Raw genomic sequence first — 15832 nt, 5'->3', positions numbered from 1 at the left:
GCAAAAACATGTATGCTAGCTTGCAGTTCGACGTCAGCTGGGTGGGCAACTCGCATCTCAAGACGTGGTGCTAGGGCCTATTTCAAAGGCCCTGTGACCAAACAGCCAGGTAGACTAAAGGATAGCAAGTACATAAATCAACGTAGGCCTTCCCAACTCTACAGGCCAACTAACTACTACCTCTCAATATGTCATCTTTGAGCCAATGCCGGGATACATTTGCCGTGACACATTCTGCATCGAGTCGTTCGGTAATAATGTGTTCCCCAGGCCTGGGACACACACCGGCCACGACGTTAACAGCCCAAATGTCCTACAACTTCAGCAAAACTCTAACAAAAACAAATGTCCTGACTATAGCTGATATGACTGTAAACATTAACATAGGTTAACCATGTACATTGTCACGCATTTAGGTAGCCTAGTAAAAAACTAAAACAAGCGCTCTTTCCGAAAGACTTTGATCAATGCGCTGTGAGAGCCCTTCCCCTTCTCCCCATCGAAGCACTTCCACTACAACTCCTAATAATTCCGACATGTGTTATTTGCAGATTCCACACAGTTAGTGTATTCTAGCGAAGAGAAAAGATACAATGAAAGTAGCCTATGTATTTTCTTTAACAAGTCACAGACAATTCACAGCACATACGTCTGACTTCAAACTTGATTTTTGACGTGGCACAAGGCAAGCTAAATAACCAAAAGTTAGAGGCTTATCAATTTGGCAGACTTGGGGAAAAATGTGTAGACTAGGTCTTTAGGCTACGACTTTCAACATTAGTCGGCTTACCATTTAACATACTCACAGTTGCATGCGGAAAAAACGACAATGTCGTTTCTCACCGGGGCAATGATCCCACAACTCTAACAAAGCTGCAAGGCGTTGTACACAATCCATTTAAACTGCTTTCCCACATATCCGTATAGTTATATATTCAGACAAGACCGACGAAATATCCTCCCAAAGATAGTGTCACTTGCAAAAGACAGTGGCACTTGCAAACGGCCTAATCCAATACAATGCGTTGACCTGCGCATACCTGAGAAATGTTAATGAGGTGCAAAACTTGAGCGTCCTGGGGGGTTGGGAGTTGAGAAGGTTTGTGGATCTCTTGTATTGCTGTGCTGTGTGTAGGTCTCATGTTAGGGTATATTTCAGTCCTTGTATTTGCCTTGCCACATCATTGAATTAAACTTTAGACACATGTTGTCGCATTTGTGTGTAATGTAGGCCTAGTTATTAAATGATTCCCCAATAAAGCGAAACTATCAAAAAACAAGTCGTTAAACTACACTAAATGTAGATTTGAGTTCCAAAAAGCAACCCTAGCTTAATTGCAAAGATGTGTCTTAATCCTGTTTATATTGTTAAAAAAATAACTGAAAAGAGAGAGGAGGGGGAAGGGGGGGCCAAAGGACTTTTTAATGATGCAGCAAATCAGTATTATTATTTTTTACTTACTGGGAGAGTAGGATTTTGGCAAAACTGTTTTTCATAACTATCAAACTCTCCCCCATATCTGGGGACTATAAAATCTGACACACCCCAACTATGCGGGGATGTGGACCGTGGATGGTGATATACCTGACGCAAGCGGTCCTCATACTGACCAATCACAGCCAAGGGGGCCTATGTAGCTCTCCGTGTAGCTACGGTAACCTGGCTGCCAGCCCAACTTCGCCCCGCCCACAAAAACATTTGGTCGGGAAGTTGGGTCTGGAGGGTCTTGTATTGGGAACAACTACATAAAACCAGGATCTGGGCGGACCAATGAAATTGCCAGGGTGGGCTTTATACGGTGATGGACAGATGATCAACAGTAACGTAATCAACAACGTCACGAAAGAGCCCTTGGGATGAATTTGTTTTCAACAAACGACATGATACGTTGCTCTGATTGGTTGTAGCTCTATCCAATTGAGCAAAGAGGCATTTGTTGTACGAGTTCGGTTGAAACACGCCCCATAGTCACAGCCCAATGGAGAGCTTTCAGACTCATATTCTGACTACAATTATGAGTATGACAACGTCAGGCTATCGCTACGACGGATAATTAGAAAATTCAGGAGGTGCACGTCAAGCTCTCTGAGGCTCTCCGAGGGCTGACGGAGAGCTCGTAGAGGGCGTTCCACGGAGACGAGGGCGTTCCCATGTCTCCGTTTTTGAAAAACGGAGAAGCATATATCGGCCTTAACTGGGTAATAGCTTGTAAACAGGTATTGAATACAATACCTTTTCACTACTAGACACATTTATAATGAAGCATAGGTATTTATTTGTACTTAGAGGTAATGCTAGTTTAGGTGACAGTGCTACTTTTTGCCATTCCTAACATTTGATCATTCCACAAATTCATCTTAATGTTTATCCAAGATTGTGACCGTTGGTCACGGTCGGGAATCAAACCAACAACCTTCTGATTTACAGCCCGACTACAGCCATCTGACCCCTCTATAACCAGGCAGGACACGTTCCACAAACAGTAGGCTACAGCCAGATCCAATCTCCAGATTCACCCACATGGATTCAACTATAGTCCAAAAGTAAGAGAAAAATTCGATGAAATTCTCCACTGTGAACGTTTTTAGTCTTAGAGTAGGCTTGACCCATGTCTGGGAAACTGGGCCTCTGAGGTGAAGTGTCTGCTTGTTGCTGTGATGATTTACAGTTCTACATTCTTAGTAAAGTTTGAGTTGTTAGGAATTGTATCCTTTTTTTTTTTACAACTTCAAAACATAGATGATCCGATGTTACAGTGAGTGTCTGAAGAGAGAGAAGAGAGTTTTTCTTCTTTCCCTGACTGCTCATGTGTGCTGGGATCTCCACCAGCGGGGAATGAATGCACATTTATGTTTCTGTCACTACAGTGGTTGGAGCTGTGTTTCCCTATGCTGCATTGGTCTAATTACGTAAAAGGACATTTCAAAAGTCTATCAGAAACAGCCTAAACAAAGTATTTTTATGTATTAGAGAAAGAGAGAGAGAGAGAAAGAGAGAGAGAAAGAGAGAAAGAGAGAGAGAGACACACAGAGAGAGAGACAGAGAGAGAGAGAGACAGAGAGAAAGAGAGAGAGAAAGAGAGAGAGAGAGAGAGAGACAGAGAGAGAGAGAGAAAGAGAGAGAGAAAGAGAGAGAGAGAGAGAGAGAGAGAGAGAGAGAGAGAGAGAAAGAGAGAGAGAGAGAGAGAGAGAGAGACAGAGAGAGAGAGACAGAGAGAGAGAGACAGAGAGAGAGAGAGAGAGAGAGAGAGAGAGAGAGAGAGAAAGAGAGAGAGAAAGAGAGAGAGAGAGAGAGAGAGAGAGAGAGAGAGAGACAGAGAGAGAGAGAGAAAGAGAGAGAGAAAGAGAGAGAGAGAGACAGAGACTGGACACTGCTGTGTGTGTTTACACTTTTTCTGCTTCCTGTACACATTAAACATTTCTTCTTCATTTCGTTTGGAAAAGTGTTTCTTTGTTTTGTTGAATGCATAAAGTAGCAAACATCAGGAAGCCCCTGGGGAGATTGTAAGTGGAAAAAACAAAACATCAGGGTTTTGATCTACTTGACATTTATGCTTCCAATTCCCCAATAACAGTTCGAGTGCTCCTGGCTAGACACACCTCTTGCAATATGCAAATTCAGATCCAATGTAAAAAAAAACTAAAAAACACTGTCTATCTGCTAAACCTCGAGTTTGCCTGAGTAAGCCTTATCATTTTTACATTATAAAATTTTTGATCTGGTCAAAACGTGCATCATGGAAAATGCTGTCCATTTTCTTATTTATGGAGAAATATAAAGTAAAATCACTTTTTCTATCGCTTTGTTGAACATAGTTTTTTCCACATGGCAGTGAGAGAGCTGAGAGCAAAGTAATTCAATGTATTTGCATGACACTGCACCCTAAGTAATTTGAGAATTTACAAAGACAGCACGTATAGTATAATGATTACAACATATAGAAAAATACATCTACACTGAAGAAAAGAACAGGAACATTTGTTAAAACAAGTGGCTGCCAATAAAGTAAGACATTTTCACTTTCTAAAATGAACATGTCATATATGTCAATAAAGTCACCAGATAATCCATTTACACTTGTTTTACACTTGGAAAACAAGTAAAAACTAGTTTAAAAGTCCCAAAACAAGATGATCACACTCAGTTTAGCGAGTTAGAGTGTTTTAGCTGTGTAAAGGTTCTGAGTTCGGACAAACTCATCCCATCAGGTGAATCTTTCCCACATTATTGCTGTCATTAACCTGAAAGTGCCCAGGGGCCTATGACTTATCTTAAAATGTCAACCTTAAACTTAACCTTTTTGTTACAATAGCTGAAAGGTGACCTTTAAGGACTTGTTGCGGCTTGATTTTTTTTTCATGATCATTCCACAGTTTAAAAGAGAGAGAGGAGCCCTCTGCTCCTCACTCTCACTTCTCCAGTCAGAGCAGAGGGACCGACAGACACCAGCCTCCATCAACATGACCTCCTTCTCCAGCAGCAGCTACAGATCCTCCTCAGGATCCGCCATGGGCTCCTCTCGTCTCTCCATGTCTGGTGGGGGCGGAGGCCGCATCAGTGCCATGAGGGCCGGCAGCGTGTACGGAGGTGCCGGGGGCTCTGGGGTGCGCATCTCCAGCTCCAGCTCTTCCTTCTCTGCCGGGGGTGGTTATGGCATGGGCGGAGGAGCTGGCTTCGGGGCTGGTGGAGGCGGCGGCTTCGCCATGATGGCCTTACAGAGTGGGGTTATCGGCAACGAGAAGTTCAACATGCAGAACCTGAACGACCGTCTGGCCTCCTACCTGATCAAGGTCCGCACCCTGGAGAAGGCCAACGCTGAGCTGGAGCTGAAGATTCGTCAGTTCTTGGACAGCAAGCTGCAGCCCTCCGCTCACGACTTCAGCGGGTTCCAGGTCACGATAAAAGACATCCAACTCAAGGTAGTGTTCACTATTACTTTCACCTACTTTTTTTTTGAGAAAATTTTATTTGACAATTTTCCAAGGAAATTATTCCTGTAGATAATAATCATGAACCTTTTTTGAGCATCTTTTTTCTTCTTCTTCTTTTTAGTTCGCAGACACCGTCCGCATCAATGGTCTTGTCCACCTGGGCATGGACAATGCTCGTCTTGCACTGGAAGACTTCAAGTTGAAGTGAGTTACAAGTTGATACATTTAAGCATTTAACATACTCACAATCGGTACGAATGGTGCCACTAAGCCACGGTTTGGTCAGTTACAAGGTCCATGTTTGTGGTTCAGGTATGAGAACGAGATGGCCATGAGGCTGTCTGTGGAGGCTGACATCGCTGGGCTAAGACGAGTTCTGGAAGATCTGAACATGTCTACAAAGGACCTCAGCTTGCAGGTCGGAGGGCTGCAGGAGGAGCTAGTTTACCTGAAGAAGAACCACGATGAGGTAGGCTTCTGTCCTGGACACAAGACTGTCCTAGACTCCCGTCTTGCTTTCACCCCACGTCAAACTCACGTTTTTTATATCTCTACATAGCTATTAAATAGCTCTACATGCATCACATATGTTGAAAGGAGCATTACGTGATCATGAGATCACCCCACATACATTTCACAGATCCGCCGACTGTGTTGTTGTCCTACTCTTCAGTGTGTCAGCCTCCTAACTTGACATGTCGCCGCGGCGACATCTCTGTTTCTCCAGGAGCTTCTGATCCTCAGGTCCAACATGGGAGGTCAGCTGACTGTGGAGGTGGACGCGGCGCCTCAGGAGGACCTGATGAAGGTCATGGCTGAGGTCAGAGAGCACTACGAGGCCGTCGCTGTCAAGAACCAGAAGGACCTGGAGGGCTGGTTCCATGCCAAGGTAGGTGGACGACGAGAAGGAGACTTTTAAAGGACCAATAGTAAAAAAAAATATATATTTTTGTTTTTTGTTTTTATGATCAAATGTAAGAAAGAAATTTGTAGGACTTCATAAGGATTGACTTCTTCCCACTCCTTTTCTGAAATACTTATATGTTGTTTATTGAGAGCTTGACGTGTTTGGCTAATATTCTTATAATACAAACATTGGCAGGAAAAGTTGTAGAATAAGCCCCAGAAGGATCTGATGAGGTTTCTGTTTCCTGCAGACAGAAGGTCTGAACAAGGAAGTGCTTTCGCAAACCACCATCCTGCAAACTTCCAGGTCAGAGGTCACTGAGGTCAAAAGCACTCTCCAAGCTCTTCAGATCGAGCTGCAAGCCATGATCAGTATGGTAAGAAAGGGAACATCACATGCTGCAGCAGTGTTGCTGTTATAACAGAAAGTACTTCAGTACTTAAGCACCACAACACATTTGGCACCAGACCCAAATTACATCATCATACTCTGCATGTATATTTTAAATGTATTATTATTGCTATTATTAGAATTTGTTTTATTATTATTGTTAAATATATTTTCATGAATATGTCATATGATTATAATAATCAATGCATCACATACACAACGACACATCAGCATTGTCAGGTTTCAAATGTCTGAACCTCATGGCTAATTAATTGTATATATTATGAATTATTTTCACATCTCTCCTCCTCCACAGAGAGCGTCTCTGGAGGGCACCCTGGCTGAGACCCAGAACCGCTACTCCATGCAGCTGTCCGGGTTCCAGATGCAGGTGAGCAGCCTGGAGGTGCAGCTGGGTGGGCTCAGAGCCGACCTGGAGCGCCAGGGCCAGGAGTACAGGATGCTGCTGGACATCAAGACCAGACTGGAGATGGAGATCGCAGAGTACAGGAGACTCCTGGACGGGGAGGCTAGCAGGTCAGAGCATGGTGTTGAAGACGACTTGTCCTTTTACAATGTTGAGATGTTTGAAAAACGTAAAATGACACCCCCTGTGTAATTATGACCTTGTATTTCTATCCAGTGAGCACTGACCCTACACATATGCTTATCATACACTAACGCTACACATATGCTATTATACACTAACCCTACACATATGCTACCATACACTAACCCTGGGGTTCTAAACCCTGCTCCTGGAGAGCTACCTGCCTGTAGGTCGTCACTCCTGCACTAATCTAGCACACCTGATTCTACTGATAAGATGGTTGATCAGGTAACTACAGTTGAATCAGGTCAAATAAGTGTGATTGGAGAAAAAAACCTTAAGGCAGGTAGCTCTCCAGGAACCGGGTTGGAGACCCCTGCACTGAAACCATTACGTGCAGTTCTAGGTTCTGGACGGGAACCTTGTTAAATCATGTATTGAAGACTCCTGCCTGAGATCAGTTTTCTGATTCTGTCCCACCCAGTTCCTCCTCAACAAGCCGCACCAAGACGATCACCGTGGTGGAGGAAGTGGTGGACGGGAGGGTGGTGTCCTCCTCCTCCTCCTCCTCTCTGTCCTCCTCGCACATTCACCTCTGAGCCCGTGTGGACCAACATGCGGCTCCAAGCCTGCATCCAGGGCTCTCTTCATGTTCACCCCTCTCTGGAGATAATAAATGGAGTCTAAAATACATCGACTTGTTTGTGTTTGATTTCGTAAAGTACTCAGTGAGCTTGTTGATGCAAGCAGAATGAATCTTTCTGTAGAGGATCAAGAGCGACACAATCAAATGTTATCAACAGGGAACTATAGCCAAGTTAAGGTTAAGGTGATGATTCCTTTTTGATCAACGGACATTTACTAACGTAAAACTGTGACATACAACATATATAAAATTTGTTTTAAATTTCCATACTTCTTGTTCATTGATATCTTAACTCAAAGTAATACCCAAATGGGAAAACAGTATAGTTTGTTTACGTAACATGTAGAGAGATTGTTTTCTGTCACAGAGAAAACCTTGGTACCCCTCAAAGAAGTTGTAAGGTCAAACCACACAGGCTGTCTTCAATTCAGATCAGAATCAGAATTGTGTCTGATGGACCGCAGCCTTCTGCCGGAGGGGATTGGCTGAAACAGAGTGTGAGGGGTGGGCCACTATTGTTCTCGCTCGCCTCAGGGTCCTGGAGAGAACTGTACAGACATGACAGAAACTCCTCAAACAACATTTGCGTCTAATGGCATTCCTCCCAGGTCACAAATGTCAATCTAACTTCTCAGACTTCACACACACACAGGCCTGGACTGGTTATCTGGCACACCGGGCTGATGCCTGGTGGGCCGATATGATATTTAATATATATAAATCTTTATATAAATATACTGTATATATTTTTTATAAACTTAAAATTGTCCCACAAAGCAGGGACAGCGGCCCATTGGTTTATTTTCCATACTGACACTGGGCTGGCCCAATCACATCTCTTAACTGGCTCCACCCTTCCCTCTCTGTTTCTTGTGTCAGATGCAGTGGCTCAGAGTCAAAGATCTGTGGCTGGAGAAACAAAAGCGCAAGGGCAAGGGTGGGTGCGGAGAAGTTGCGGGCCAAAAAAAGTACAAGTCTAGAGGTTGATGCCTCAACATGTACAAAAATAACCAACATGTTTAGTGCTGTAGCTTCAGTTTCTAAGCCTACACTACCTGACATTTGACAAAAACAGGTGGAGGAGAGGTGATCGACCATAAACTTACTACTCAGCTTTGTAGGGGTTTTGGGGAATGGAACAGTAGGTATGCATAACTACAGGGATCGCAAGAATGGTGTACTGGTGGGTGGGGTCTGGCCAATTGTGGTGGGCCGGCCAGAGCAAAAATGCCAGGGCCATGTTTTTGTCCTTGCCCTGTACACACAGTACTCACACTCGCACACACACAAACACACACACACACACACACACACACACACACTGAAAACACACAAAAAGTGAATCAGTCAAAAGGATGGTTTGGTACATCGCAAAGGATTACATCTCCGTCAGTGTTTGAACTGTCTCTCTCTTCCTCCCCCACACTTTCTCACACACTTAAATGACAAGCCAGCCAAGTGCATTAGTTATGCTGCGTCAGCTCTACGTCACATGAACCAGGAAACAAACGGCTTCAGGTGAGTTCCCAGTTCCAAATCAGGCTCAATTTTCATCCAACTCATATTTTGTGTGTTGTCTTAACGCCTGGGGCTTTCTGACAGTTCTTGTTCTACTGACTCAGAAGTCTGGATATCTGTTTCCCTGTCCATTTCCAAATCTTTTTTATTTATTGTATTTTTATCTCTACTCCTGCTGCATAATCACTTGCAACGACGATAGGAGTATATTCAAATATACATGTTTGTGGATGTAGTATACATTCACTTTGAGACAGTTAACTCTTCTGGGACGCCGATCACACCAGCTGAAAGATTGTTATTGGCTTGAAGGTGGCATTGAAAGCACTGAAGTTATGTGGTGTAGGCTGGAGCTGTTTATCCAAGAACAGCAGAGCAGAGCCGGCACCACAGAGCAGAGCCGGCCCACAGAGCAGAGCCGGCCCACAGAGCAGAGCCGGTACCACAGAGCAGAGCCGGCCCACAGAGCAGAGCCGGTACCACAGAGCAGAGCTGGCCCACAGAGCAGAGCCGGCAACACAGAGCAGAGCCGGTACCACAGAGCAGAGCCGGCACCACAGAGCAGAGCCGGTACCACAGAGCAGAGCCGGCCCACAGAGCAGAGCCGGTACCACAGAGCAGAGCCGGCCCACAGAGCAGAGCCGGCAACACAGAGCAGAGCCGGTACCACAGAGCAGAGCCGGCATCACAGAGCAGAGCCGGCCCACAGAGCAGAGCCGGTACCACAGAGCAGAGCCGGCACCACAGAGCAGAGCCGGTCCACAGAGCAGAGCCGGTACCACAGAGCAGAGCCGGCCCACAGAGCAGAGCCGGCCCACAGAGCAGAGCCGACACCTCAGCCAGATAGGTAACCAGGCACCAAGTCAGGTTCTACATGGTGAATACTGAACATATCCGAAATACTATGATCATGCCTTAGATTCTGTCAGCCAGGGGCATAGGTTTGTTTTCAAAAGTGAGTGGGGCATTCAATGTGATATTCTTGATATAATGTGAAGAACAGATTTTCCATTTCCAAAAACTGGGTCCATGTCTCATGAAACCTACAAACCTGCTGTCGATCATTCATGCGAGAGGCATTAGCTCTCCTGTGCACTGACAACACAAGGCTCCTGACGACTTCAGCATGACGTCCAGTTCAGGAAATCTGAGACTTTCGAATGAAGCAGCGTCTCGTCAGATAGAGAAGCTCTCCCTCTGCTGGTTAGAGTATGAACCAAGCCTGCACACTCACCTGGTCACAAACACAAGCCTGCACACTCACCTGGTCACAAACACAAGCCTGCACACTCACCTGGTCACAAACACAAGCCTGCACAATCTCACCTGGTCACAAACACAAGCCTGCACACTCACCTGGTCACAAACACAAGACTGAAAGATGCTTTGAAGTTACATGCAATCTTGCAACAATTCAAATGTGATGTAAGATACATACTATACTTATAGACTTATATATAGACGGTACGGTACCCATGTAATCTTCAGTGGCTACTCTACCTCTTAATAAAATCCTCCTCACTTAACATATTCAACCGTCAGCTCTGTACAGACAGCCAGAGTCGTGACAGTCTGGGTGAGGGGATTGGAGAATAAGGAACGCAAGACAATCAGAAGCAGGCTGCTGGTGTTCCATTAGTTTCTTTAATAATTCTTTCCAGTACATGGTTTAGGAATTACATGTTATCAATAAGTGTGTACACAGTGAGTGATTGACTGGAGGAAAGACACTGGAATGGCACTCACTAAAACACAGATCAGAGACGAGATACAAAAGTTTTCTACAAGACCCTAGGTCACTTCACTGATCCCAACACTTGCATAAGACCAAATCAGCCCCAAGTGGATCCCCCAAGTACATAATGCAAAAGAGCACAAATAGGTATGAAAAGAAAAAAGTGTAAGGAAATAACATATATATTTATATATAGTATTTATAAAAAACAAAAGAGGAATAATACTTTTGAGAGGTTAAAAGGTTTTTTTTATTTTTTATTATTTTTTTTTTAGCTACTATCGTTACTGCGCGTGCTGCTGCTGCTACTACTGCTGCAGCAGTCCCCTCTCTCTCGTTTATGGATCAGCTCGTGTGCTTTTAAGTGACCTGACTGGCTGAAGTTCTTCCCACAGTGGGGGCAGGCAAAAGGCCTCTCCCCAGAGTGGATCTGCTGGTGTGCTTTAAGGTGTCCCAAGCGGCCGAAGCTCTTCCCGCACTGCGTGCAGCCAAACGGCCGCTCGCCCGTGTGGATCTTCTCGTGCGTTTTGAGGACCCCCGAGTTGCTGAAAGTTTTGCCGCACTGCGAGCAACTGTAGGGCTTCTCTCCGGTGTGGATCTGCAGGTGGTTGCGGTAGCTCATCTCCTTGGTGAAGCTTTTGCCGCAGTGCTGGCAGCAGAACGGCCTCTCGCCCGTGTGGCTGAGCTGGTGGGCTTTCAGCTCCTTGGACTGGCCGAAGCTTTTGCCGCACTGGAGGCAACTGAAGGGCTTCTCCCCGGTGTGTAGCCGCTGGTGGGAGCGCAGGTCGTCTGCTTTGGTGAAGCCCTTGGGGCAGTGGGCGCAGGTGTAGGGCTTCTGGCCCGTGTGGATGAGCTGGTGCCTCTTCAGGTTGCCCGCCTGACCGAAACTCTTGCCGCACTGCGAGCACGTGTACGGCCGCTCGCCCGTGTGGATGCGCTGGTGCGTCTTCAGGTTCCCCAGGGTGCTGAAGTTCTTGCCGCACTGGGTGCAGGAGAAGGGCTTGTCGCCCGCCAGGTTGCGGGGCTTGCGCTGGCCGGGACCGTGACCCTTGGTGCCCGAGTGGGCGGAGGCGCCGCCGGGCTGTTTCCCCTCCAGGGCAGACTGCAGCTCGTACAGGCCTCCGGGCGAGGAGAAGTCGGCCTCCTGTTTCACCATGCCGTCCATGAGGCCGTCCGGGCGCAGCTTGTTCAGCTCAGAGCGCAGCTCCGCCATGTGGATGGACTCCAGGCCGTTGCCCGTCATCTCCGAGCGCAGGTGGCTGGACATCAGGTTGGGCTCGTACTCAGTCTTGATGGCCCCGAGCTCTGTGGTATAATAGCACTGCAGGTCGGCGTGCTGCTCCGACTTGATGTACTCCAGGCTGTCGGAGACATGGGTAATGTAGTCAAACACCAGACTGGGCTCGTAGTGGGACTTGTAGTCCAGGTCGGTGCCGTGGAAGGAGTGCAGTTCCCCGTGGTGCTCGGACTTGATGTAGTCCAGCCCGCTGATCTCCATCTTGATCTGCTCTTGGCCCAGCTCTGCTGTGCTGAGGGGCTGGATCTCCGACAGGTCCACGGTGCGGATGGAGTCCAGCTCGGACTCGGGTTCGCTCTTCACGCAGGGCAGCATGACCAGGGGCTCCGCAATCTCGGCCGCCAGAGTGCCGAGGGTGGGGGTGGTGCAGTCGGAGGCCAGCAGGGCCAGGCTGGGGGTGGAGCAGTCCGGGTGGAGGGGATCCAGGGGCGGGGAGCCGCAGTCGGACGACAGGGAGCTGAGCCCCAGCGCGAGGCAGTCCGTCTCTAACTCTGCCATGGCTGAAGAGCCCCAGAACCTGTCATCCACCTGGTTCCGTTCGGAGGATATTCCAGCGGCGCAGAGCCCTGGGAACGGATGATCTCCCCCTCGACTGCCTCGTGACAGTGGCTGGACGTTGTCTCCTGGGTTAGGAGGAACACCTCTCTGCAAAATGCCTGGTGGGAGAGAGGGCAAGGTGAGAACTCAGGTCAGCCCAAGTTTGACAAATAAACATTCAGACAAGGACTGCTGCTGAATTTAAAATGGACTGGAAAATAGGTTATTTGCGCATGAAATTGTTTTAGGATGGAAATGGAGATCGTATATGCATCAAAAGCTGTGTCATCACTTTCAGACGACTGCCCAAATACATCTGGGTGCATGATCTTTTAATTCAACAGATGCTAACTAGGCCAGTATGCAAGAAAGGTAATGCCTTATAGCTACTGTGGGTCTGTGTTAATACGCTGAACGATTTGACCATTACCTTGGTTACGTACCCTACACATTGGAAAAGTTTGCATAATGGCCACACACACAACAACAAAAAAACTTGGCTGTCAGTCGTAAACCTTAAGAGAAAAGTTTTTAACACTGCTTGTGGTGTTTCTATCACAAATATCATTGTCAATCAGGTTTTAGGTTTCGTAAAAATAAACTAAAGGTGGCTATAAATTCACTGATGACCTACAGCCACACAGGCTAACGAGCTGGCCTTCCAAATTCGCCACGCACATCTTGCACTTCTAGTTGGCTGCAAGAAACTGGCGGTGATTTTTTTTTCTCTCCAAACACCGTCTTGGAATGAGGATGTCTATGCATGAAAAAGATCTAGGTACCAAGTGCGCTTGAATTCAGACCTAAGTTTCTTAAAGGGCAAAGATGTCCCGAAACTCTGAAGTTCCGAAAACGACGAATAAGACAACATTTGCGTTCTCGATTTTCTTATGTACAAAGACTGGGCAATATGCCATGTCTAGCTAGCTCGATGGCTAGCCAGTGGCCATCTTGTTTATCGCTCATTCTACTCGCATGCTACAACTAGCTAGCCATATAGCCACCTAGCTAACTAGTTAGCACGCTAGCTCCCTGTCATTTACGGTAGACTGTTTGCTAACGTTAGCTCGGGCAAAGAAAGAAAGTGGTACAGGCCAGCTGTGAATCTACTTTTCTAACCTTACTATAAGTTTGCAACGTAGGCACCTCACGTGCTCGTTTTCTTTTCTTTTTTTTTTTACACAACAAAGACAATGTGTCAAATTACGATATATTGTGGGCTATGCACATGTATTAACGCTGGCTTAACGGAATGTGAGAGATGTGGAAAGGAGGAAACCAATAGGAAAAAAAATATAGCGAGCACTAACGTACGCTACCTGCTGTTTCCCCGATTCATGATGGTTTTTTAGCCATCAGCTTGCAGCAACCACTGTTGCTTTGCTTGGCTTCAAACTCAACCGGAGCCGCCACGTCCTCCTCAATCGAACAACCTCTTGAGCCTCGGTTCCCTTCTTTCTTTCCCTACTCCCCCTTTCCTCTCCTCCCTCAATCATTGACTAATTCCGCTTCGTTTTCACTCCCTTTTCGCTTTCCTCGATGTTTCTGCACTTCCGTCGTCGGATCGTAGTCAGGTGCGCGCGCAGCACGCATTCATCTCGCATCACAGATTTATATCACATCTATGCACTCGCAGTACAACATCACATCATTCATTGTGTTTACATGCTGCTCTTCAGGAAACAATCCCAGTACTGTCTTTGAAAAGCTAAACCTGCAGGGAACAGCAAGACCACACAATTCTTCTTTGAATTGGCAATTATAGATGTCAAACTGTAAAAAGAAAAACAAAAGTTACTTAGTTCAGTAATGTAACTCAAGTCGTAAACTGCTAACAAATTGCTAGTCTGCCAACATTCACAAAATACTGGTATTTGATCAATTACAGTATGCATGATCAACCTAGGTCAAAATTGTACTGTATCTACCCATCTTTCAGATATCCTCAAATACAGTAACAAGCCATCACCATTTTTGTTAGGACACCAGTATAAAGTAAACAGCTCCAGACTTGACCTGTTAAAGTTGAGTGTTGAAGCAGGTACAGCCTGCATAGCTCTGGAATGTTGTACAAACCCCTCAGAATATCTCCCGTCTCCGACCCTTAGAAAGAAAAGCACTTGGAGAGTGCTGGTGAGTCTTGTTTAGAGGTAGATTGTTTTGCTCTTAGAAGAGAGATCACACCAACAAAGGGGCAAGTACACGAGGCCTGATGGAGAACTGAAAGGTGTCTGGATGTGAGGCGGAGAACTGAAAGGTGTCTGGATGTGAGGCGGAGAACTGAAAGGTGTCTGGATGTGAGGCGGAGAACTGAAAGGTGTCTGGATGTGAGGTGTCCTACGAAGAGGCAGATTCATTCAGTCTTCGTTTCTGTTCCACGGATATACCAGTAAACATCTTCCTCTTCAAATGACTCCAGATAAAAGGTTTTATTTAAGATGCGCACTGTAGGTATTGCGTGGACTGAAACACACACACACACAACGAAGAAAGCATTGCTTAGTTGTTAACATTTATTGTATTTTTTCCACTGACACAAAGTACCCATTTTCATTGTCTAACATGTAGAAAACATTGTCACATTGCCTACATAATCATAGTATCATGGCAAAGTTACCTTGGCATGAATGACATTCAGAGTGATATCAGATCAAAATGGACAGGTGCTTGCTTAATGCCAGAAACCAAAAGGGAAAACTATTTGGCATTACAAAGGGTAGATCTCAATCCAACACAATGGAATTGGGATAACTAAATCTACAACAATTACATATATTTCTGCGCTTGAATAAAACAAATAAAATCTTGATCAAACAACAATTCTACATTTGAATGAAAATGTTTTTTGGATAACAATGCTTGCTCTACGTCAAAAATGTTTAAAAGACAAAAAACAACAACTTTAAAGATCAATTACATATCCCTTTTATTCCCTCATCAAATTTTGCATGTCAATTTCAAGTCTTTGGGATTCTAAATTTACACCTCCAAATTGATGGGTGAAGTTAACGGAATTGTTCTAAATGAATCTCAACCACTTTTCAGGAAATAGCCAAAATTTACACAGATCAACATTTTCTTGCTCAAGTTTATGAAGCCACCGTGTGAAGTATTAGAGACACCAACAATCTAAAGGTTGGGTTCTCTTAGGATGTTCTACTGCTCTACTGCTTCTCTCCTCCGCCAAATATCTGCTTTTTTAATGAAGGAGAAAATGACAGGGTCAAATGGATGACCATAACACAAGAGAAGACAGTGGCCACTCGCTTTGGCTCAGAGATACATGGAATTTGATTCTTGCTAGTATTTCTACAGTCTTT

At 45.6% G+C, this 15832-nt stretch overlaps 2 protein-coding genes across 2 annotated transcripts; one reads left to right on the top strand and one right to left on the bottom strand.

Moving 5' to 3' along the window:
* Positions 1 to 4429: 4429 nt before the first annotated feature.
* Positions 4430 to 7378, top strand: LOC146254063 (keratin, type I cytoskeletal 50 kDa-like). Its single transcript, XM_084677470.1, has 7 exons — positions 4430 to 4920; positions 5054 to 5136; positions 5245 to 5401; positions 5660 to 5821; positions 6090 to 6215; positions 6546 to 6766; positions 7264 to 7378. Exons 1-7 carry the CDS (start codon positions 4462 to 4464, stop codon positions 7376 to 7378), a joined length of 1323 nt encoding a protein of 440 aa, XP_084533596.1. The 5' UTR covers positions 4430 to 4461.
* A 3195-nt stretch (positions 7379 to 10573) lies between these two features.
* On the bottom strand, positions 10574 to 14076 carry LOC146254062 (uncharacterized). Its single transcript, XM_084677454.1, has 2 exons — positions 13832 to 14076; positions 10574 to 12631 (listed from the first exon to the last, which is right to left on the bottom strand). Exon 2 carries the CDS (start codon positions 12471 to 12473, stop codon positions 10950 to 10952), a length of 1524 nt encoding a protein of 507 aa, XP_084533580.1. The 5' UTR covers positions 12474 to 12631; positions 13832 to 14076; the 3' UTR covers positions 10574 to 10949.
* Between the last annotated feature and the right edge of the window lie 1756 nt (positions 14077 to 15832).

The sequence above is a fragment of the Hypomesus nipponensis genome, chromosome 17 (genome assembly GCF_054491055.1).
Source record: "Hypomesus nipponensis isolate SF chromosome 17, ASM5449105v1, whole genome shotgun sequence".
Lineage (NCBI taxonomy): Eukaryota > Metazoa > Chordata > Actinopteri > Osmeriformes > Osmeridae > Hypomesus > Hypomesus nipponensis.
This window is presented reverse-complemented; position numbering and strand designations above follow the sequence as displayed.